This window comes from Mesoplodon mirus (genome assembly GCF_964341445.2).
Source record: "Mesoplodon mirus genome assembly, chromosome: 2".
In the NCBI taxonomy this organism is placed as follows: Eukaryota; Metazoa; Chordata; class Mammalia; order Artiodactyla; family Ziphiidae; genus Mesoplodon; species Mesoplodon mirus.
In genome coordinates, this window is record NC_138977.1 from 192,831,930 (window position 1) to 192,854,444 (window position 22,515).

General features: G+C 39.8%; 1 protein-coding gene across 7 annotated transcripts in view; it reads left to right on the top strand.

The window, feature by feature from the left end:
• Positions 1 to 887: 887 nt before the first annotated feature.
• The window catches only part of STAMBPL1 (STAM binding protein like 1), a 45,535-nt gene continuing 23,907 nt past the window's right edge, over positions 888 to 22,515 (top strand). For 4 of the 7 annotated variants that reach the window (XR_014295290.1, XM_082635638.1, XM_082635635.1 and 1 more), the window contains exons 1-2: positions 888 to 1,309; positions 22,200 to 22,282. Coding sequence is in view for 5 of the 7 variants with exons in the window: in XM_082635638.1 (XP_082491764.1) it covers positions 22,253 to 22,282 (30 nt within the window). In the remaining 2 variants the exon portion in view is untranslated. Of the gene's footprint in view, positions 1,310 to 1,419; positions 1,590 to 2,466; positions 2,528 to 22,199; positions 22,283 to 22,515 lie in introns of those variants that run through there. The other 3 variants (XM_082635636.1, XM_082635639.1, XM_082635637.1) reach the window with 3 other exon arrangements.

Consider the following 22,515-nt stretch of genomic DNA (forward strand, 5'->3'; position numbering starts at 1 on the left):
AGTCCGCCTGCCGATGCAGGGGATGCGGGTTCGTGTCCCGGTCCGGGAGGATCCCACATGCCACGGAGCGGCTGGGCCCGTGAGCCATGGCCGCTGAGCCTGTGCGTCCAGAGCCTGTGCTCCGTAACGGGAGAGGCCACAACATTGAGAGGCCCGCGTACAGCAAAAAAAAAAAAAAAAAAAAAGCCAATAGGAATAGCCTTTGGTGTCTGATCAGAATTTAAATCTTAACTTCTACAACTTTCCAGGTGGGTCACCTGGGACAAATTACCTTGCTCCTCTGTGCCTCAGTCATGGGAAAAGTAAGAGCACCTTTTATAAGGGTTGTGGAGAGAATGAAATAAGATTTCAGGTAGAGTGCCTGGCTCAGTGCCAGGACCATACTAAAAACACTGCACATGATAATAATATAATATCCAAAAGATAGCATAATAGCCTGCATTACCCCAGGACACAGAGCGGGGAGAGGGGAAGAGGACTAAACTGTTTCACGGTGGGGGTGGGTGATGGATAAATCTCAAGGTGGAATTCTTAATACGGTGTAAGTGGGATTTTCACGAAAACCCTATCCTTCCTCTGACTGCGATGCGAGTTCACGGTCAAATCCAGCTGTATCACCTCACGTGTGCACTTAAAAGGCACCCACTCTGGTCCACCTCAGTGAAACTGATGGTGGAGCGAAATGAGAGTTCAGGTGGTTCTGGGCTGAGAAGGGGACGGGCAGGGTTTCAGAAGAGAAAGTCGCACCCGATTGTTTCACATTCGCTCTAGGCCGAACCGCGGGGACCTGCTTCCACCCGCGAGCGTTTTCTGCGGAACACGGGAGGCCGCCGCCGAGGAAGGGGCGGAGGCAGAGGCGGAGGCGGCACCCAGGGGCCGGGGCAGAGGAGGCCGGGACCATCGCAGTGACAGTTTATTTTCCTGCGGCGGCGGTGGCATCAGGGACGGCTGCTGCCGGCTCGGGATCGCCAGGCCTGCCCGTGGGTTTTCGAGGGAGCTCTCTGCGCTGGGCGCTGGGGAGCTACGGCAGCGAAGGGGAGGAGGAGGAGAGGAACGCACAGAAGCCAAACGAGTGAAGGTAGCAAAGCTCCATCAGTCCGCAGAGGAGCGGACGAGGGTCGGCAGAGTGAAGGGAGCGGGCGCCTGCTCCCTGGGTGCCCTATCGCCCTACTGCAGTGCCTTCTAGCAAAAGCCACCGCGGCCCGGTGGCTTTTGCAGCGGCCAGACGGATGCCAAGGCCACACGGCAGGCGCGGCGACGGCCGCTGCAGTCGCCATCCCACGCGGGCTCCGGACATCAGGGGCTGCTGGTGAGTAGGCGCGCTCGCGTGTGTGTGTGTGTGCGTGTGTGTGTGTGTGTGTCTGTGTGTGTGTGAGAGCGCGCACCGGCACAGGCGATTGTGCACGCCGGGCGCGTGTGCCCGGTGGCCTGGCGCGCGCCGGCCCCTCTTCCGCTGGCGACGTCCTGTCCCGGGCTTGCTCCGTTGGAGGAAAATGCGCTTTGCGGCCGCTCACTTCCTTCCTGCCAGTCCTGCGGTCGGCTGCCTCCGCCTATGTTGCCTCTGTGTGCCCCGCAGCGGGCTCCGAGGGGTTAGTTTCACCTTGATGGGGAAAGCAGGAAGCCGTGGCTCCTGGGGGCAGGGTGGGACGCCGGCAGTGATCTACCTCCACGCGGGTGTTTCTGGTTTAGGCTTGGGGCGCGGCCTCGGAGACGGTGTCAGCGTTCAGAGAGACTCCCGCATTGTCTTTGTGGGTGCGTGGTGTGGGGAGGGAAGGGGTGGCGGTTGGAAAAACAGGCGTCCTTGCAGGACCGTGTGTCATGCCTTTCTAGATGATGCTTACTGTTACGCCGTTTATGAGCCACTGTTACGCCGTTTATGAGCCACTCATAAGGCATTTTCCCTCACCTGAATAATTTATAAGCCTTAACGGAGAGCCTTTAATGAAATGCACAAAGAAGTGGAATGTCACTAAAACATAATTTTCCAGAACTCTCTGAAACAACCCACACCGCTGATAGCCAAGAGCCTAAGGTGCTGTAATTACTGAAATTTAAAAATAAATAAATAAACAATAAGTAATTCAGGAAACAGAACCTGATCGAGAGGATTGAAGAAAATCTTAAGTGTCTGGGTGGCTTGGGGGTGGCCTTCTGGAAATCGGTGTTTGAATCTTTGAATCTTTAAAAGTAAGCTCCAGAGAGCACAGTGCTTTCCAAACATCCTGCTAATCGCTGAGAATAAAATGAAGTCTTAGGTTTTAAGGCATTTCTAAGTTTATAATGGATATCACCAGGATGCTCATTTATGATCTCATGATTCAAGGCCTTGTCAAGGTCAATATGGCAGATTTGTTCCAGCAGTTCAGTTACACGTGAATGTTTGATTTTCTGTTTCAAGTTTTGGGGAGTAGTTTTCTATGGTTGTTTTACACAGAGTTGAAGCCACTATCTTCTATGCTTTTCCAGACCTTGTTTCAGTTGGCAGTCTTATGTTTGTGGGATGGATGCTAAATTGAACTTCAAAAAGGTACTCTGTTTTAAAATATATATGTATAAAAAATGTACTCTGTGACTCTATTATTGTAGACATTTTATAGCTACACTGTAAATATCTATGTTTCTTTTTAATACTGAGTCAATGCCTTTGGGAAGGCACTGGGAAGTAGGTACCTCTTGTTTACCGTTTGCTCCATTACATCTTCATTCAAAGGCATGAAATGTTATTAGAATCTCCCTGGAAAATGAACAGGCTGCTTGTTTTCTGTTCAAGCATATATACAGCAAATTGCTTGCCTCTTGGGAATCTGCTCTTGAATATACTACTTCACCTGTAATTTATGTATTAGCTGGTTCTTGGGAATTTTAAGAAGAAACTTGTTTTCTTACACTCTTTTGTAACATAAGCACCATTTAAATCAGCAGGCAGAGAATCCAAGTCCTTTACCCATATTGTGGTCTTCAGGGCCAGTTTCTTGCATACTTTTGCTCTGTTTTATAGGACTCATTCCCATTGAAAGGCTTGGCGGGAGAAATGGGAGCATCGTGGTCCCAAGGGTGTCCTCAGCAGAGAGATTATTTCCTGGAGAGGAGACTGTTTTGGGGATTAGCTTCTGAGAAGGACTGATAAAAAAAAGAATTGTTAGTAATAGTTACCTCTGTTTACTTTTGACACAAAGGTCTTAACACAGTTCCATCACATTCCTCCTTCAAGGACTCTTCCCAAGACTACTTACAGCTACAATCCAGAGAGCGAGGTTGCCTTTTATAGAGAAGCAAAACCTGGTAATTCTTGCTCAGGATCGGAGGGGTAGAAGAAATAGTAGATGCTGCCCAGAAAATGCCAGGTGCCTTCAGGGAGGATACATTTACCAATTAGACACACTTATAAACCACTGGATTTGTGATTCTGTCTAATCCTAGCATTTTTTTCTCCCCCCTGTGAAAGATTTAGGAGTAGCTTCAATTGAAACTATGAGAAATGACTCATGGTCATCCTTGAAAATATGAGAGTCAGTTCTCTACCCCTGAGGGCTAATGGATCTCAGCTGCCCATTAAATATTTGTTAAATGAATACCAATTCTAGAATCTTCCCAACCTTACTACATCACCTCTTCTAGTATTAATTATTTTTAGCCATAACTTTATATGAATCATCAAACGTTTCATTAAATTGGAGCCAATTGATATAGTCAACTAAGACCAACTTCCTCAACTGAAGGAACAATAACGATCCCGCTAAAACAAAACAAAACAAAACAAAGAAAAAAACACTGTATTGGTACTTACTGACTTGCTTATTTCAGCTGTCTGAACATGTGAATTGTCCAGTTGGATGTGTTGAGTGTACATTCAGAAATCCTGAGTTGACATCGTAATGTTCAACTCAGGAATGATCTAGATGTAGCTACATCTGGATATGCCTTTTGTCAGAAATTAGTTGCATTTCTAAGCAAATTAGATGAACTTCTAGTACAATCCTTCATCTCCTCATGTTGAGTAGAAAAGCCAGTTAAACTTTTGGCAAATTGCTAAGTCTTCAAAGTTCATATTTGATTTTCTTTCTAAATTTTAAATTAAATCCATGTTATGTTTGTCCATTGATGTGGTTGGCTTACAGACATTAATTCAGACCACTGGCTACTTAGTAACTTGTATTTATTAAAAGCAGCCCCTTGATATAAGCACCAGTAATTCGTATGTTTTGATTAGCTCTAGCTAGACTTTCAAAATACTCTTGGAAATGAGTGTGCCGTATGATCTTGAATATGAAGAGTGTTATGCCTTCCTTTTTTTTTTTTTTTAATAGTTCTGACTTTCCGTCCCCAGTCATTGGAGGTTTACCCTATGATTCATGATCTAATTTCAGGATGAACGATTAGAAAGCTGACTGAAATTTGTCTGGATATTAACATTATGGTGCATATAATAATGCAGATTTTTCTCTGATATTCTTCCCTTTTTGTCCTCCAATCAAGCTTGTTTCATCCTGAATAAAAATCAAACAAGATCCTTAAACATTTAAAAATGTTTTCCTGTTGGGCTGTGTCCAAAATAAATAAATAAAATTTAAAAATTGCTTATTACTGTTGTGAAGTAACGCAAACACTACTGCTATTCTCTGCATAATGAAACATGGCCATTCTCATCAGGTATTCATTTGATAAGTAGGCACCTGAGCACTTGAACTAGAGTTAAAGGCATGTTCCTTCCATGTCTTATTAAGGCCCTTGAGAGCAAGGGGGTGGAATTTTGATTTAGATAAAGTAGCCAATTCAAGGTAGGTTCCTTGAAAGGAGTATGTATGAAAGCATCTTTTCAGAAGAGCACTTTGGCAGTTGGATGGGGAGTGAGCGGGTTAACAGGAGAGAGTGGAGGTGAACTCTGATGTCAGATAATGACAGCCTGACAGAAGATCCCAGAGACACTGAGATGAAGAAGGGAAAACTTCAGACAGCCAGACATCAGGATTCTTTGTTTTATGTGGAAGAGGAATCGTAAACCTGGGGCATAGTGTGATCACACACGTATTCCACATCCACTGAACACCTCACCAGTTGATCACAGCATTCTCTCCTGCCGAGCCCTGGTGTAACCTCAGAATCTTGCAAACGTTTGACAAATACTTATTCATAAATACTAGTTATTAAACATGTGCTATATGCCAGGCACCGTACTCAGCCTCTACATTTGTTATCTCAAGGATGATGGAGTGGTTGGGAACATGAATTCTTTTTGCCACTTACGAGTTGTGGGTCCTTGGGTAAGTTACTAACTTCTCTGAGCTACAGTTTCTTCATATTTCAATTGGGATATTAGTTTCTGTCTCATAAGGTTTGGGGAAGGATTAAATGAATAAATAAGTATAAATGAAAAGTACTGAGAAGTGTCTGGCACAAGGTTAACTGCTACATGTATTAGTTGTTACTATTGTTATTAATTCATAAAACAACCTTATGGAATAGGTGCCATTTTGCAGATTAAAAAATTGAGGCACAAAAAGGCTAGGTAAATCACTCAGGGTCATAGGCTGGGATAGAGTGATAGAGCTGGGCATCAAACCCAGACAATCCGACTCCGGTGTTTGCTTTCCTAACTTGTGTGTATCCCTGATCACATGCCAGGTGCTGGGGACACTGACTGGGGAGAGAAAAGTGGGGGCTTGTCCTAATGAGATCTAGGGCTCCAGTCATTTCCACTGCAGTTTGTCATCTCCTATATAGAATTAGTACCCAGATTATTGTACAAAACTTTTGCTCTTTTTCCTTGATGTTTGGGTATTTTGTAAATGTGTTTCATTAAATACTTTAAGAAGGGGTCCAATTTGTGTTTTCACATAGGCTTTAAAAATAGGTTATTTTTTGTTTTTGCCTAACAGTTGACATATGCAATACATATTATATTCATTTGTAATATCTTTCCTTGTACCTAGTGATCCTTCGCTGGAGGCAGCAGGATATGTCTCCCTAATATAATGTATAATATATACATTATATGTTTTATATATATTGTGTGATATAATATTATTTAACTATATAATATATATTAGATGCATTTTATACAGTGTATGTCATGTATACATAATATAATGTATACATTATATATAAGGTATATATTATAAAATATATACATTATACTACATATTATATGTAATATAATATATACTGTATAACACATTATATTAGGGAGACATTTACATTAGATGTAAAGAGAAGAGAGATGTTACGAATGAGTATGTATACATTATATTATTGGAAAGGTATCAGTATTCTGAAAAACTTCTATGCTATCCACCTTTGTCCACACTCTCAGAGTCTTATATATCTCCCATTCAGAAGCCATGGTGAAGTTATGATGACATTTCATAACGTTTTTATTCAGAATATTTTATAGAGTAGAAGCAGAGTAAATTTTAGCTGTTCTTTGACTTGACATAATTACATCTAATTATAAAAGGCCAGACATTTTTATTATTGGACCTGCCATTAACATTATATTATACTTCGACTATACCTCAATTTAAAAAAAAAAAAAAAAAGAGAGGCCAGATTTTAATTATAGATGGGAAGACTGCTGTAGCAACAAAGAATCAAAAATTCTGAATTCCTCCAGAACTTCTTTAGCAAGGAGTATGTCATCACTGATTTCAATATTTTAACATTACATTAGTCCTTATAATTCTTTATTCTCATAAATAAATTTCAGAAATCTGTAACTAGTATTGTTTTTTTCTAAGGAGGCAAAAACTTTTCTTGGTCTTGTGTAAAGTTCACAGATACTATTTAGTTGAGGAAAATTTTTTAAATCTCATTTTTAAAAATTCAGTCTGCATTGTTTGATTTTACCCTTTTGTGCAAATTACATAATTATTTAACTAAAGTCCAGTTTCTTTTAAAGGAACTATTTTAAAATTTTGTGAGTTTAAACTTGATTAAGTTTGAGTTTTGGTGAATTTGGTCTTTTGTTTTGTTTTTAAACTTTTGCTATACTTAGGTTTCAGTGCTTTCACAGTAAATGAACCAAAGATTCAGCCCAGGGTCATACAAGAGATAGCTGTTCAGGGACTCATCACAGATTATTCATTTTGATTGCTTGACTTGATTTGACTCTGGTTTATTGGAAACAGGAGGCCAGTGATGACTCATTTTTAACCCTTCCAGTCCCCAGTTAACGCTGCCTGCCTGTTTTGCCTTTGCAGGTACTCAGGGGGAAACTCCACTGTGGGTCTTTTTTGGGAGTGTTACTTCAAACTTGAGTGGCTAGGACAGTAATCGACTGTGCACCTTTTCATTAAAGGCATAAAGAAAACTGCAGTCAGTAATGGTGATCAAGTTTAAATTCAGCTCATCTAAGGACCCTATAATTTTATTTAACCTGTTGCTGGAGCCCTGTCTTTTAACACCGGAAGTATGCATTTCAACCACTGAGAAGAAATATGGAGAGGTCTTTATGCCTGTGGGTTCATGCTTCAATCTTCTGATAGATTGACTTCAGTTCTTTTTCCAATCTGTTTTGTCCTTGAGAGGTTGGTTTATAAACTGTTTCACAGGATAAATTTTCTTGAACAATTGGAAGTGGTAGATGGAATGAGATTAGAAAAGAGAAGCCTGGAATAAATCCTTCATACGATCCTGTTTTTGTAAAAATGGGGCAGAGAAACTGCTTACTGAATCAATATAGTACTTTAAGGAAAAAAAGATGAAAATCACTTGCAATCATTGGTGGGTGTGGAACTTTTTTTTGTCCAAGTATTGAAAAGTTCAAGAAATTCAAATGTGGCTTTTGAAAGAAATGTAAATGACCATCACATTCTTATGGCATCAAGGTTCTTTGTCTTTTGTCAAGGTTAATATTATTGACTTAGAAAGGTAACTAGGGCAGTGCATCTCAAACTAGTCTCAAAAAACCAGAATGACTTCCGTGCCACCCCCGTAGGTTATTATTCAGTAAGTTTGGGCGGGGCCTGGGAGCCTTCTTTTAACAACCTTTTCAGAGGATTCTGATGCAGGTGGTCAATAAACCATACTTAGAGAAAAACCTATTTAGGAGCTAAATCTAATTTTCTATGCAAATTTGTGCTTCTGTTTTTAAGCTTTATGCATTTATTCCTCTGATTTTCATATACATTTTTATGGAATAACATATCCATCAAGGCTGCCTTGGAGTTTTTATAATGGCACCCAACACTGTGTTTAATTTTCTTATTAATACCTGTTTTCAGGTGGAAGAAATCAGAAAACCACAGAGTTGGCAGGAAAGAATGTTGCATCTCCTTCTGAATGGCAGATGTTGGGATAGGGCAGAGAGGGTTTGATCAAAAAGAAAAGTAAGGGAAGACTTATATATTGGGAAGCAGTGGAAAGCAAAGTCTAATAATGCACATCACTGAGGACCAGCAAGGGTGTTTAGACCTCTTCTGGTAGACACTAGGTTATCAGTTGCTTTTTTGAGCAGGGGACTAACCTGATGCAAACAAGCCTTACTCTTGTGCTAGGGACACATGGTACGTGGTCCAGAAGAGAGGATTAAGAGAAGGGAGCAGGGTGAGCGCTTGGGGCCTTGAATTTGGCAGGACTGACTGAGGGTTCATGCAGCAGGGTTCTCCCGCACTGTTTTCCTGAAGGTCTACAGCCAATAAAGTGCTCTCTCCAGCAGCTGCATGTTATGGTGTGTAACACCAAGGCTGCCCAGTCATCAGGCCAGATAGCCTCTCTGGGTTTAGAAAGCCCTTGAATAACTGTTTCAACTACCACTACCTTCATAACATTGTGAGGCAAGGGTCTCACGTTAGACAAGGGAAACAGACTCAGGGAGTCATTGATCAAAATCCACACATCTAGAAACTGGCAGGGCTAGGCTTCAAATCTGGAGCTACCTACTAAGAATTTATAGGCTTTAAAAAAAGTATAATTTGTCTGATAATGAAGTGATACATACTTGTAACACATTGTACTGAAATGAATAAGTTAAATATGAAATCCTTCATGATTTCATCCTTGAGAGAACAGCTCAGAAAAATCCAGTGCATGTTGTTCAGATAACTTTCTTGCAAATGCCAACATACATTAAATACATATGTATCAGTACTACAAGGTGGGAGTCATACGTTATATGCTATTTTACAACTTGCTTTTTTTTTCACTTAATGCTGTAACGCGGACAACTTCCTGGTTCAGCACATATAGATGTAAGTCTTTTCTAATGGCTTCATTTCCTGTAGAGATTCTTTATTTCAAATAACCTCCTTTTGATGGCTATGTATTTTAATTTCCAAAATTGTAATATTTTTAAGCCATACTACAGTGGGAGCAAGTATGTGTGGAGAGAGAGTGTGTGTGTGTGTGTGTGTGTGTGTGTGTATTAGTGTATTATTTGGGCAGGACAGTCTATGGGGGAAACTTAGAATTGCTTGGTCAACAGGAATGCGTATTATTATTTTTAATTGCCAATTTCTCTTCCAGTCTTCATCAATATTAAGTATGACCAATCATGTAAATTTTATCAATCAAATAAATGGAAATACCATTTCAAATCCATAGTTTCTTAATTAGTAGTGAAATTAATATTTTTCATGGGCTGCTTAGCCATTTATATTTCTCTCATGACGTGTTCATTCCATTTGACGATTTTTATTCAACTTTGTATCTCTTTCTTACTGTTCTGCAAATATGCTCTATAGTTTAGACATAATCAATATTATATATGTTGCATATGATACAAACTTTTTTCCTTTTGTTGTCATTTTACTTGTTGAAGGGATTGTTAAGGTACTAATTGAACATTTTAAAAATATTTAATTTTAAAATAATTTCAGAATTCCAGAAAATTGCAAACATAGTACACAGAATTTCTGTATACCCTTTTTACCCATTTCTCCAACTATTAACAGCTAATATAATCACAGTAGTTATCAAAATCAGGATACTAACATTGTTACAATACTATATTGTCTAATCAACAGATCTTATTCACATTTCAACAGTGTCCTTCTTCTGGTCCAGGATCCCATACAGGATCACACATGGCATTTTTTGTCATGTCTCCTGAGTCCCTTTTGATCTGAAACATTCCTTCAGTCTTTCAGTTTTTCATCATCTTGACACTTTTTAAGCACACTGGCCAATTTTTTTTTTGTAGAAAATCCCTCAGTTTGGGTTTGTATGGTATTTCTTCATGAGTATATGACCAAGAGTGTGACTTAGTTTGGAAGTGGTCAAAAATATCTGCCTGAGGAAGAGGTGCTTAAACTAACACTGGAAAGATACAGAGGAAGTAGAAGTGTGAAATGAGGGTGAATAGAAGGCTGGTGGGTTGGCAGCTGGATCAGACCCAGCTTTGTGGGACCTATTAAAGATGCATGATATTGACAGTGATGGAAAGCTATTAAAAGGTTTTAAGTGAAGAAATGACAATATCTGAATAGCATACCTGTTGTATATAGAATTAAACAAAGGGGAGCATCATGGAAACAAATAGATCAATTAGAAGGCTGTTCTAACGATGCAGACAGAGTAAAGGGTGACACAGATTGGGTACTGTAAGGAAAGATGGTGAGAAAATGCAGATTTGAGAGATATCTTGGAGGGTGACTCAGCAACTATAAGTGGTAGAATGGATGTGGAGTTGAGGGAGGGAGGAGATGCATGGTGAATGTTTCCAAGTTTTGCCAGGTTGTGTGTAATTGGGTGTTGATGCCATTCACTGAGATACAGGAGAAGTTTTCTCTGTTGAAGTCAGAAGCATCACCACCTCCACTTCCCTTAGATGCCAACATTTACAGTATCTTTGCCTACTTACTCTCCTATATCCCTGTCTGTCCACTTAACTTCCAGGTTCTATGTTTTTTTTCCCCTCAGAATCTCTCCCAATAGCTATTTATCCTTCTACATTCTTTTTACCACTCTCAGTCCAGTCCTGGGGTATCTCAAACACAGTTGCATACTTGTCTCCTCTCTCAATTGCCGATATCTCTTCTCTATGTAAGTTTATCCATCACTCCCAGACTTTTATTTTTCAGCTTCATTGAGGTATAATTAACAGAGACTACTTCAATTTAATAAATATGTACTTAGTTCCTAGTTTGGGCAGATCACCTTATTGAGCAGAGTTGAGAATAAAATAAATAAGAAGCTAAGCAAAATTGAAGAGATTCAGGGTCATTTTGCCTAATGATAAAAAGAATCTGTATCCTTGTCATACTCCTTACATAAAAATAAATTCCACACAGATCAACGGTATTTATTCAAAAATAACTAACCATAAAATTACTAGGAGATAAGATTGGTAGACTTTTTTTTTTTTTTTTTTTTTTGCGGTACGCGAGCTCTCATTGTTGTGGCCTCTCCCGTTGCGGAGCACAGGCTCCGGACGTGCAGGCTCAGCGGCCATGGCTCACGGGCCCAGCCGCTCCGCGGCATGTGGGATCTTCCCGGACTGGGGCACGAGCCCGTGTCCCCTGCATCGGCAGGCGGGCTCTCAACCACTGCGCCACCAGGGAAGCCTGGTAGACATATTTTTAAAAATTTTTTTATCATCAGTCAGTTTGAAGACCTTTTAAAGAATGATGAAAAGCCAGATATGATAAAAGAAAAGAAATAGATCCATTTGACAGCCTAAAATTTTAAAATTTTGTACAAAAAATTAAACAACTTTCAACAAAAACTCCAACTAAACTAATAAATATAGAAAGAAGGAAAGAAATAGAAAATTCACCATTTTCAAACACCACAGTAATAATCACTTCAGAAAAGAATAATCTTTGGATGCTAAAATGAATGGGCAAAAGTATACTTGCATATTGGCAAAATAATTCCTTATAAGACAGTTTGTAATTACAAAAGGAAAAATAGTATCTTTACAGGGGAGAAACATGGCAGACGTAACTTAGGTGATCAAGGTAAACATCGCTGATACCAGGGCAAATCAGTGTCTCCTGATGTACTGAGAAGGACACACCACCACTTCTGAGATATTTTTGCCAAAAAATGCATAACCACCTCTGTTGTATTTCGTATTTGTAGGACTTACCACAGTTTTAATGATATATTTGTGCAGTTAGTTGTTTAGTATCTTAGTACCTCTGTACTCAACCTCCTGCCTCTAGCAGAATGAAAATTTCATAAGATCAATATCCTCTGTGTCTTTGCTCACTAGTTCCTAGCAGGAAGTAGGAGCTTCATAAATAATGTTGAATAAATGAATGAATGAATGAATTTACTTGGAGCTGATACTTGTGGGAAAGATATACAGTAGTTATTAGCCTTGCAACTAGTGAGTGAGAAATCACAGTCGGATACCCTGGTGAAAGTGGATGTAGTGAAGACACAGTGCTCAGATTAAGCCTTAAATGAAGCCTTGAAAGAAATGTGTCCCATGGAATAAAAGTATGTTAAAAGACAGAAAATTAATAGGTAAGATGCAAGGTGAAGGAAGTGGGAGGAAAAAGGAAATGCCTCTACTTCATTTAGAGCAAAGCAGGAGTTTGTTCTAAAGTGGGTACTGTTCAGCTGATCAAGGCAGGTATTTAGGGGGTTATTTGTAACTGTCTTAGAGCAGTTTTATCTGATGCAGTGAGTCTCAAGTTTCAATGTGCATAAAGATCTCCTAGGCTGCTTGATAAAAATAGAGCTCTGTGGGGCACCCTTTGCAGAAATTATGACTTGATGGGGCATAGAAATCTGTTTCTTATTAACAACCACCCTCCTCCTCCACTGAGTAATTAGGTGCAGGTGGCCCAGGAACCACACTCAGAGGAAACTTTACATCAGAGTAGAGAGGTATAAGCTGCAGTGAAGGAAAGTAAGAAGGAAGTGAGTGGGGTGAACAAAGAGAAACAGTGGATGGCCACTTGCTAACGACTTTGGCAGTGTAGGGAGGGGGCTCTTTAAACATTTAAAAGTAACCTGCCAGGGAAAGTTATGAAGGGACACAGCCTGTTTTGATTTTGTCCACCTCGTTGAAGAGATTGTCTAGTTCAAAACCAAAAATGTGACTGCAGCTGTCTATTGAAATATGTTGAACAGTTAGAATATTTCCTTTGGTTGAGGAACACTGAAGAAGCAGTGTATCAGAGGTATTCTGGGACAGCTTTTGCTTTTGAAAGTAGTGTTGCCCTTAGGAAATTTATGAAAATTAAATAAAATTGATTAATAATGCCCAAGGACTGACCTCATCTCTGGGCTTCAGGCATCTGGCAGGCAAGAAGATGATGTTATTTAAAAAATGTATTTCTGACTCATTATGCTTCATTGAATTAGATAACCTGTGTATAGTGTTTTCTTTTCTTTTTTAACATCTTTATTGGAGTATAATTGCTTTACAATGGTGTGTTAGTTTCTGCTTTATAACAAAGTGAATCAGCTATACATATACATATATCCCTACATCCCCTCCCTCTTGAGTCTCCCTCCCACCCTCCCTATCCCACCCCTCTAGGTAGTCACAAAGCACCGAGCAAGCTGATCTCCCTGTTCTATGTGGCTGCTTCCCACTAGCTATTTTACATTTGGTAGTGTATATATGTCCATGCCACTCTCTCACTTCGTCCCATCTTACCCTTCCCCCTCCCCATGTTCTAAAGTCCATTCTCTACGTCTGCATCTTTATTCCTGTCCTGCCCCTAGGTTCTTCAGAACCTTTTTTTTTTTTAGATGCCATATATATGTGTTAGCATACGGTATTTGTTTTTCTCTTTCTGACTTACTTCACTCTGTATGACAGACTGTAGGTCCATCCACCTCACTACAAATGACTCAATTTCATTTCTCTTTATGGCTGAGTAATATTCCATTGTATATATGTACCACATCTTCTTTATGCATTCATCTGTCAATGGACACTTAGTTTGCTTCCATGTCCTGGCTATTGTAAATAGTGCTGCAATGAACATTGTGATACATGACTCTTTTTGAATTATGGTTTTCTCAGGGTATATGCCCAGTAGTGGGATCGCTGGGTCATATGGTAGTTCTATTTTTAGTTTTTTAAGGAACCTCCATACTGTTCTCCATAGTGGCTGTATCAATTTACATTCCCACAAACAGTGCAAGAGTGTTCTCTTGGATAGTATTTTCTTAAAGGCAAATTGCAATAAAAAGGGAAGTATGTTCAAGTGGATATTAGAGTTTAGTGGCTTATATTGAGAATGCATAATTTCCAGGAAATTTTAGTATTTCAACAGCAAGATAACACAATTAAGCTCATATGAATCTATCTTGGCAAATTAACTGAATTTCTCCCCAACACTTCAAATTCATTTTCCAAATGTTTTATGAATTTTTAATTGTTTTATGAAGATATTAATTGAATCACCTCATTTAAAAAGTACAACGGAATCATAAATTAGTATATTTATGAGCATATGAAATGCCTTTTGAATACCAGAATTTTATTTTTTTATTGAAATATGTTGATTTACAATATTGTGTTAGTTTCAGGTGTACAGCAAACTGATTCAGTTATACATATATATATATTTTTTTCCAATTCTTTTCCATTATAGGTTATTACAAGACATTGACTATAGTTCCCTGTGCTATACAGTAAATACATGTTGTTTAGCTATTTTATATATAGTAGCGTATATCTGTTAAACCCGTACTCCTAATTTATCCCTCTCCCCCCCTTCCCCCTTCAGTAACCATAACTTTGTTTTCTATGTCTGTGAGTCTGTTTCTGTTTGTTTGTTTGTTTTGCGGTACGCGGGCCTCTCACCACTGTGGCCTCTCCCGTTGCAGAGCACAGGCTCAGCGGCCATGGCTCACGGGCCCAGCCGCTCCGTGGTATGTGGGATCTTCCCAGACCGGGGCACGAACCCGTGTCCCCTGCGTTGGCAGGCGGACTCTCAACCACTGCGCCACCAGGGAAGCCCTGTTTCTGTTTTATAAATAAGTTCATTTGTATTATTTTTTAGATTCCACATAAGTGATATATATTATTTGTCTTTGTCTGACTTACTTCACTCAGTATGATAATCTCTAGGTCCATCCATGTTGCTACAGAGGCAATTATTTCAGTCTTTTTTATGGCCAAGTAATTTGAGTACCACAATTTAGAATTTACATTAAAAACCAGCACATATTTTGAATTAAACTGTGTCTTGGTCGAATAATTATGCATTTGAATTTCTTAACTACATATTCCAGGTGGTCAGTCCACAGACATCGAATCACTCTGCCTAAGAAACAAGTGGAGGGAATGGATGCCCTTTTATTTCTTTGGCAGGAAGAAGACTATGAAACAGATTTAATGCTGAACTGAAGTCTCATTTCTGCAATAAGTCCTATCACTCTTGTCCAAAGCCCAAGAATTTGACCTTCCCCTGATTTCACCATCAGCTATTAAATATTAATTGCCAGTATCGCTGTGTGACTATGAGTACGAACTCTGGGATCTTACACACCTAATTTTGAGTCCTTGCTCCACCACTTACTTAAGTTGCTTGCCTAGTCTAGGCTCAAGTTTCCTCCCCTGTAAAATGGAGATAATGGTCATTATCATTTGCTGAGTGCTTCCTGATGCCAAGAATCTTGCTGTTGGTTTCACAAGCATTTTCTCACTTCACCTTCTCAACAGGTCTTTCCTTAGTTGCTATTATCAACCCCACTTTGCAGTCTGGGTAACTGTGATTCTGCAGTTATTGCTTGGAGTCAGACTTTGAACCCATGTGGTCTGACCCTGGAGGCTACATGTCTAATCTCTAGACTCAACTGCTTCCTATTTGATAAGGCATTTGTGGAGGCTGAGAATGAAGGTCAATGCATTACTTCAGATAACCAGGGAAGGAAAGCTTTTGGTTAGTATATAATTAGTAACCAATTACTATAATATAATTATGATATTATATTATCATAATAATATAATTATTATTACGATAGCTCTTTTGCTGAATTAAAGGTGATATACATAGTCCTATCTCACCTGCCCAGAACTCAACTTGCTCTTATGTAGAAGACAGTAGAGGGAAAAAAAGGTAAGAAAAATGATTTTTGAGCAGCCAAATTAGAAATCATGTAGCAGGCACTGTAATCAGCATATAGTTTATTCACAGGAGATCCTTTCAGACCCATGTCCAGTTAAACTTTAATTTTACAAATAAATTTAAATTATTTTATCCGTAATCAAGATAGACTAAAAGGAGAGAAAGACTGAAGTCAGAGAAGTTTAGTAGAGAAGTTGTTTTTTAAGTGATTTTCTAGATGAAAGCAAATTAGAAATGGAGGGAAGCATTGCTGTTGGCAGGTACATTGAAATAAAACTGTGAAGCATGAAGAAAGAGTTAAATAATATTTATATTTTAATCAAAGAAGAATGTAATATTATCATAGAAGTATTTCCTTCGAAAATTGTTAAATCTCACAAAATTCTTCCCCTTCTTCTTCTTCTTCTTCTTAATATTAGTATTAGTATTAGTATTCAGAATTACCACTTTCACCATTGGATTCACATAGGTAAACATTTCCTTATGTTGCCAGAGGAATCCTGAATCAATTAGGCAGCAGATTACAGACTCCTAAGAGTGCCTTAAACAATGGTACTTATGTCTTACACAATAACAGTTCAGAGGAGAATGGTTTCAAGATAAGCTCAGCAGCTCAACAGTGTCTGCAAGGAGCCAGGCTCCCTCTACCCCCCCCTCCGCCCCCGCCTCTGCCATCCAGCTGGGTCTTAGGCTTGACCCGTCTGAGCTGCAAGATGGCTGCTGCATTTCAAGTCTTACATGAAGACACATGTCCAGCTGATGAAAAGGCACATATTCTCCAGACTATCTCTTTGTGTTAGAGATGAAAGTATCTCAGAGTCCTCCCAATAGATTTCTCCCTTCTGGTCCCATTGTCCAAGATTTGGTCACTTGCCAACTAGTCAAGTCCTGAGTGCCAGGGAGTCTGGAAAAGTGAATATCTCTAGTGAGGCTGGGCCCTGCTGGCAGGAAGAAGCGGGGGTGGGGGGAGTAGGTGGCTGTTGGATAGACAACTGACAGCGACTGTCAAAGACTAATTGCAATGAAGCAAGTAGTTAAACATTAGTCATCTCTGCTATGTGTAATAGAAGCCTACGTCATCTTACTTTTCTAACCATTTGATGTGAAAAGGGACTGATTTCCTTTGAGTTTTCTACTGCATGCCAGGAACTGTAATAGAATGTGTGTGTGTGTGTGTTTTAATGATCTTTATTTAATTTGGCCATGCTGCGTGGCATGCGGGATCTTAGTTCCCCAACTGGGGATGGAAGTGGACGCCCCCTGCAGTGGAAGCGTGGAGTCCTAACCACTGGACAGCCAAGAAATTCTCTTTTTTGTGGGTTTTTTTTTAAAACTCATGTAAGCTTCCACTGAGTTCTTCTGGAAGGGTGTTATTTCCCCCCATTTAATAGATGAAGATAAAGTACACAGAAGGGTTAAATAAGACACCATAGCACTCCCACCTCACAAGTGGTAAAAGCTGGTTTCTCCTACAGATATACAGCCCCAAACCCTGAGCTGCTGGGTTAAGGGTGCCCAACCATCTCATCCTGGTGTCAGAATAAAAATTGTACTGCACTATGAGAAAGAATTCTTTTATGGCCCAAAGTGCGACTTGATTGCCCTCAGGGTAGCCTAGACTTACCTCAGAGTAATTTAAAACATACACTGGGCATGGTGATTTATTTAATAATCTTTCCTGTAGCAACTGCATTCTTGCTAATTGATCTAATCTTAACTACACTGCTGAGGTATGTTTAACTTGGGATATCCTTCTAGGGATAAGAGACAAATAGCTGACACCTAGCCGGTACTCACATGTAGTACTTACAAGTATATAAAAAAGACAATAAAAGCTATTTCTAATATTCGGATCAAGTTTCATATTTATCAATATTTTAGTACAAATAATGTTATCATCTGGGTCACAGCAGATGATAATTTCTGATTTACAAATATTATATAAAAATAATCTCTTGAGTATAAACAAATAATCTTTGGTTTTCACGTCTGAATCCTTCCAAATGAACAGCAAGGATGGGCTTAGGTCATTTTTTTTTTCCTGAAGCAGGTCCCAATCTATAAGCCTCCTGTGACCCAGGAGATGCTCCTTTCTGCCTCTGTCACTTAAGGCTTGGGAGTGACCCTTTAACCTCCTTTTATCTAAATCAGATTAGGTCACTGCAGCCCACAGTCTAGGTTATGATCATTTCCTTGATCTCCAACTAAGTAAATTGCACCATGTTCTTCCAGGAAAACCTGAACTCTAACCCAGTGGGGAGAAGAAAGGCTGCTTTTGGCCAATTAGAAATGAGACTACAGCATGTGGCATGAGGTGTTCTGGCCTCTCTCATCTGCCGCCCCTGCTTATCCAGTTCCCTACAGCACTCAGCCTGAAAGGAGTACCAGTGAGAAAACGACACATTTGGGCCATGGTCTCACTGGCTGTCCTGTGTGCCCAGTCTCTCAGGAGACTCTTTCCTGCCTGGTTAGTCTTTGTATTCTGGAAAATCTGACTCTGTGTATGCAAGTAAGTCAGGATTCAGAGCTTAGCCCCACCGCCCCCGCAAAAAAACTATTTAAGAAAAAAAAAAGAAAGAGAAGGAAAATTAAGGGAATTAATAATTAAGGCTAAAAAGGTCACAAAAGAAACACTGTGTTAACAGGTTAGGTATTGTCCACTTTTGTTCTTGGCATTACTTGCTGCTGGTTTTAAAGGGCAGAATCATAGAGCTGCTTCCACATTTCCTTGGGGGAAGTTGAGACATAGAGACATCCAGGCTATGTATCAACTAACAAATTATATTTTTATATTAGAAAAAGAGAATGGGTATTGCAGATTATATAGCAGTCTGCCACATTTTCTCTTGTGGGTCTTGGGTTCTGTGAGGTAAGATATCTCTTATTGTGCCCTCAGTTTTCTAATTATTTTAGTGAGACCTTAGTAGTACAAATGGAAGGTGATACTTGACCATTATTTTTTCATCTTTTAGATTCTCATGGCCCACTATATTTCTGGTTAGATTGAAGTAGCATGGTGAGGTTTTGTTTTGTTTGCGTAGTTGATTTAGAGCAGCAGGTTTTCAAATTTTTTGGTCATGAGACTACTTTACACTCTTAAAAATTACTAAGGGCACTAAAAAGCTTTGTTTCTGTGGGTTATATCTATTTATATTTACCATATTAAAAATTGTAGCAGACATTTACAAGAAGGTACAAGTGAGCATAGCCATTAACTTGTACCCTATGGAACTCTCCACTATACAGATGGATGGTAAAAAAAGCAAATAATGTTTTAGTAATATTACGAAAATAATATTGACCTTGCACACCCCTTAGGGAATCTGTATCACTTTGACGTCTACTGGTCTTGAGAACATAACCTGTTTATGCTGACATTGGTAATTGTTTATATTGCAGGGGATAAGTGCTAGGACTGCAGATTGAAAAATAAAGGAATTAAGGCAGGACCACTGCCACTGAGTAGTTAATGGTCCAAAAAGAAGCAGTTGACTGACCAATGTATAAACTTCTTTCTTATTAGATTTGAGGGGAGTTGGTTTCTGTTTCTGAATTATAAATAAATTTGTGTGTGGGAGTTAATAGAGTTAAAGAGAGATTTAACTATTGGTTTTCATCTATAGGAATTTAATAAATTCTGGTGCTCAAGATATATTGAATTAAGCATTTTATACATCTAGAAGCTTACTGCGGAAAAGTTTGATTTTTCTGCTCACTTACCATTGTTTTTGGCCACCCAGCCCTGAATCTACCTTTTCTCACCTGGCACATCCCACTTTGCCTCCTATGGAAGTGTGAAGTGCTAGATATTTGCATTTTTAACCACCTTTGCAGCCTGGCTGCAGGCATGTGACCTAGGTTCTGCCAGTCAGGCACCTCCATATCATATTCTGAAGTAGAAGCTAGTGACATGAAAAAAAATGTGGCACCTCCACAGGTGGTTTCCCAGACAGCAGCTGGTGTTGGTGATGGAAGCCGCTGGCTCCCCCGCCCATCAGTGACAGGCAGCAGACCAGTGCTGCTGTGTGATTTGGGGTCATGTTGCTGGGTATGTAGCCTCCAGGCCCAATTTCTCTGGCCTTCTTGGAGATTTGTGACCTTTCCCTTATCATTCTGTGGATTCAAGAGTCGGTGCCTTTGCTTGCAACTAAGAATCCTGCTTGATACATTCTCAGATGCAGTGTCTTTCAAAGCGTTGCTTGGAAGTCTCATGTATCAAAATCACCTGCACCACATCCTAACAATGCTATTGGTGGGCTTAAAACTAGGGGATCCAGAATCCTTTTGAGTTCCAGGAGTTTGCATTTTAAACAAGTCTCAGGGTTATTTGATTTTAGAACTGCTGTTCCTATGTTTCCAACTTTTTAAATTATTTGTGCTCTGTTTAAGGATCTGAGTAACCCCTAAAAGAATTCATTCTTGGCGTTTAGGAGACCCTAATCAATGAGTAACTAGTATTTCCTTGGCCTCTTCTCTCCCCACCCAGCCTCAAATTCTCCATAAGCCTCCTTGTTCTGTCTCCTTAACTCTTTTACCGTCTTTTTTTTCTGTTGTATTCTCACCAAGCAGTGGTAATTCCCCCAAAGGGATTGCCTACATTCAGTGGTCCCAGGATTAGTTTGGATTTTAAAACTACACTGTGACTGAGACTCTCTGTAGGTCCTTTCTTTCTTGGGCATTTCTGCAACCTGCAGGCCTACAGCTTGATGTGTACTCCAGGGATCACTGGAGAGGATGAAGGGGAAAGATCAGAATACACTAAGTGAAGGATTTTCTAGCCATGGCTTCAGGTCAGAAAATAGCACAGAAAATTGAATAATCTACTTCTGAAGTTTTCGAGAATCTCAGAATGTTGTAACTTGAAAGAGTGTAGCTTAACCCCCTCATTTCATGAATGAGGAACTGAGGAGAAAATACGTGTTCAGCGTCGCATAAGTGATTAGTGGAAGATAAAAGCCGACATAAATTTAGAAGTGGGAAGTGATCATGCAGAGCTCGACCTAAACTAGCATACAAAGGAAGGAGACTAACATTTATTGAGTGATTATTTGAACTTGGGTACATTCACTTAACCTCCCTGAGCCTCAGTTTCCTCAACTGCAAAATCAAGATTCTAGAAATAGCAGACATTGATATGATATTGACTATGTGCTGGGAACTGTTCTAAGCACTTTGTGTGCTAAATCATTTAATCCTTACCACAACGACATGACATAGGTACTATTATTTTCCCCCTTTATTCAGGTGCACAGAAAGGCTAGATATTTACCTGCAGTCACCCAGCTAGAGTATTCATTTTCTATTGCTGCACTGCAAATCACCCCAAGCTTCATGTGTTAAGACAACATACATTTATTATCTCACAGTTTTGTGGGTCAGGAGTCCAGGCACAGCATAACTAGGTCCGCTGCTCGGGGTCTCACAAGGCAGCAATGGAGGCGTCGACCAGGCTAAGGATCTGATCTGAGGCTTGGAGTCCTCTTCCAAGAGCACGTCCTTCTTGGCAGAATTCATGTCCCTACTGCTGTGGAACTCAGGATGGCTGAGTCTTCCAGGTCAGCAGGACAGGTCTCCCACTCAGGATAATCTCCCTTCTGATTAATTGAACCTCAAATGATTAGGGGCCTTAATATATCTGCAGAATCTCTTCATCTTTGCCATATGACAGAATATAATAAACATGGGAGTAATCTCCCATCACCTTTGCTATGTTCTGCTGAGATGAGAAGCCAGTTACAGGTCTTGGCCACACTCAAGGGGAGGGGATTACATAAACCTGTGGATCCCAAGGGGTGGGAATCATAGCACCATCTTAGAATTCTACCTACCACAGCCAGTAAGACTTAGTTTAAGCCCAGATGGGCTCCAGGTCTGAGTCCATGCTCTCAATCACAATGACCTTCTTTCTCCTTTTGAAGCAAGTAAATCCACTTTATAACCTTGCATAGTGTTCTAAGTAAGATAACACCCAGCAGATTCATACTGGGTACTAGGCAATAACTAATTCTCTTCACACTTCCTGTTTTAAAAGTCTGCTTCAAGAAACCTTATAACCACCTGCAGCTTTGTATTTTCAGGAAGAGATTTCCAATAGTCTCAGATTATATAAGTTATTTCAATTTGTTCATAATTTTTCTGAGGCAGAAATAAGCCTGGCATTTGGGATTTGAGACTTGAGTTCTCAAGAAATAACCATAGCTCTGCTTTTTGTCTTTGAAACAGATGAAGTGATTGAGAAGAAACAATAAACACCATCATTTTGTAGACAGGACAACATGGATCAGCCGTTAACGGTGAATTCCCTGGTAGGTGGCACCAACCGATATTTTACATGTGGTCCGAAAACCCAAAAAGAAGAACAGAAACACTGAATGTGAAATGAGTCACAATTACTTCAAGAAGTTGAGCACTTGCCGTTTTCATCCACCTGCGTGGTCCTCTCCTTTGAGGAAGTGATTAATAAAACCATCTTTGCTAGAATTAAAAATAATGCTTTTTTTCCCATGAAAGTGTGAAATTTTAATTTATCTGGTTCAAT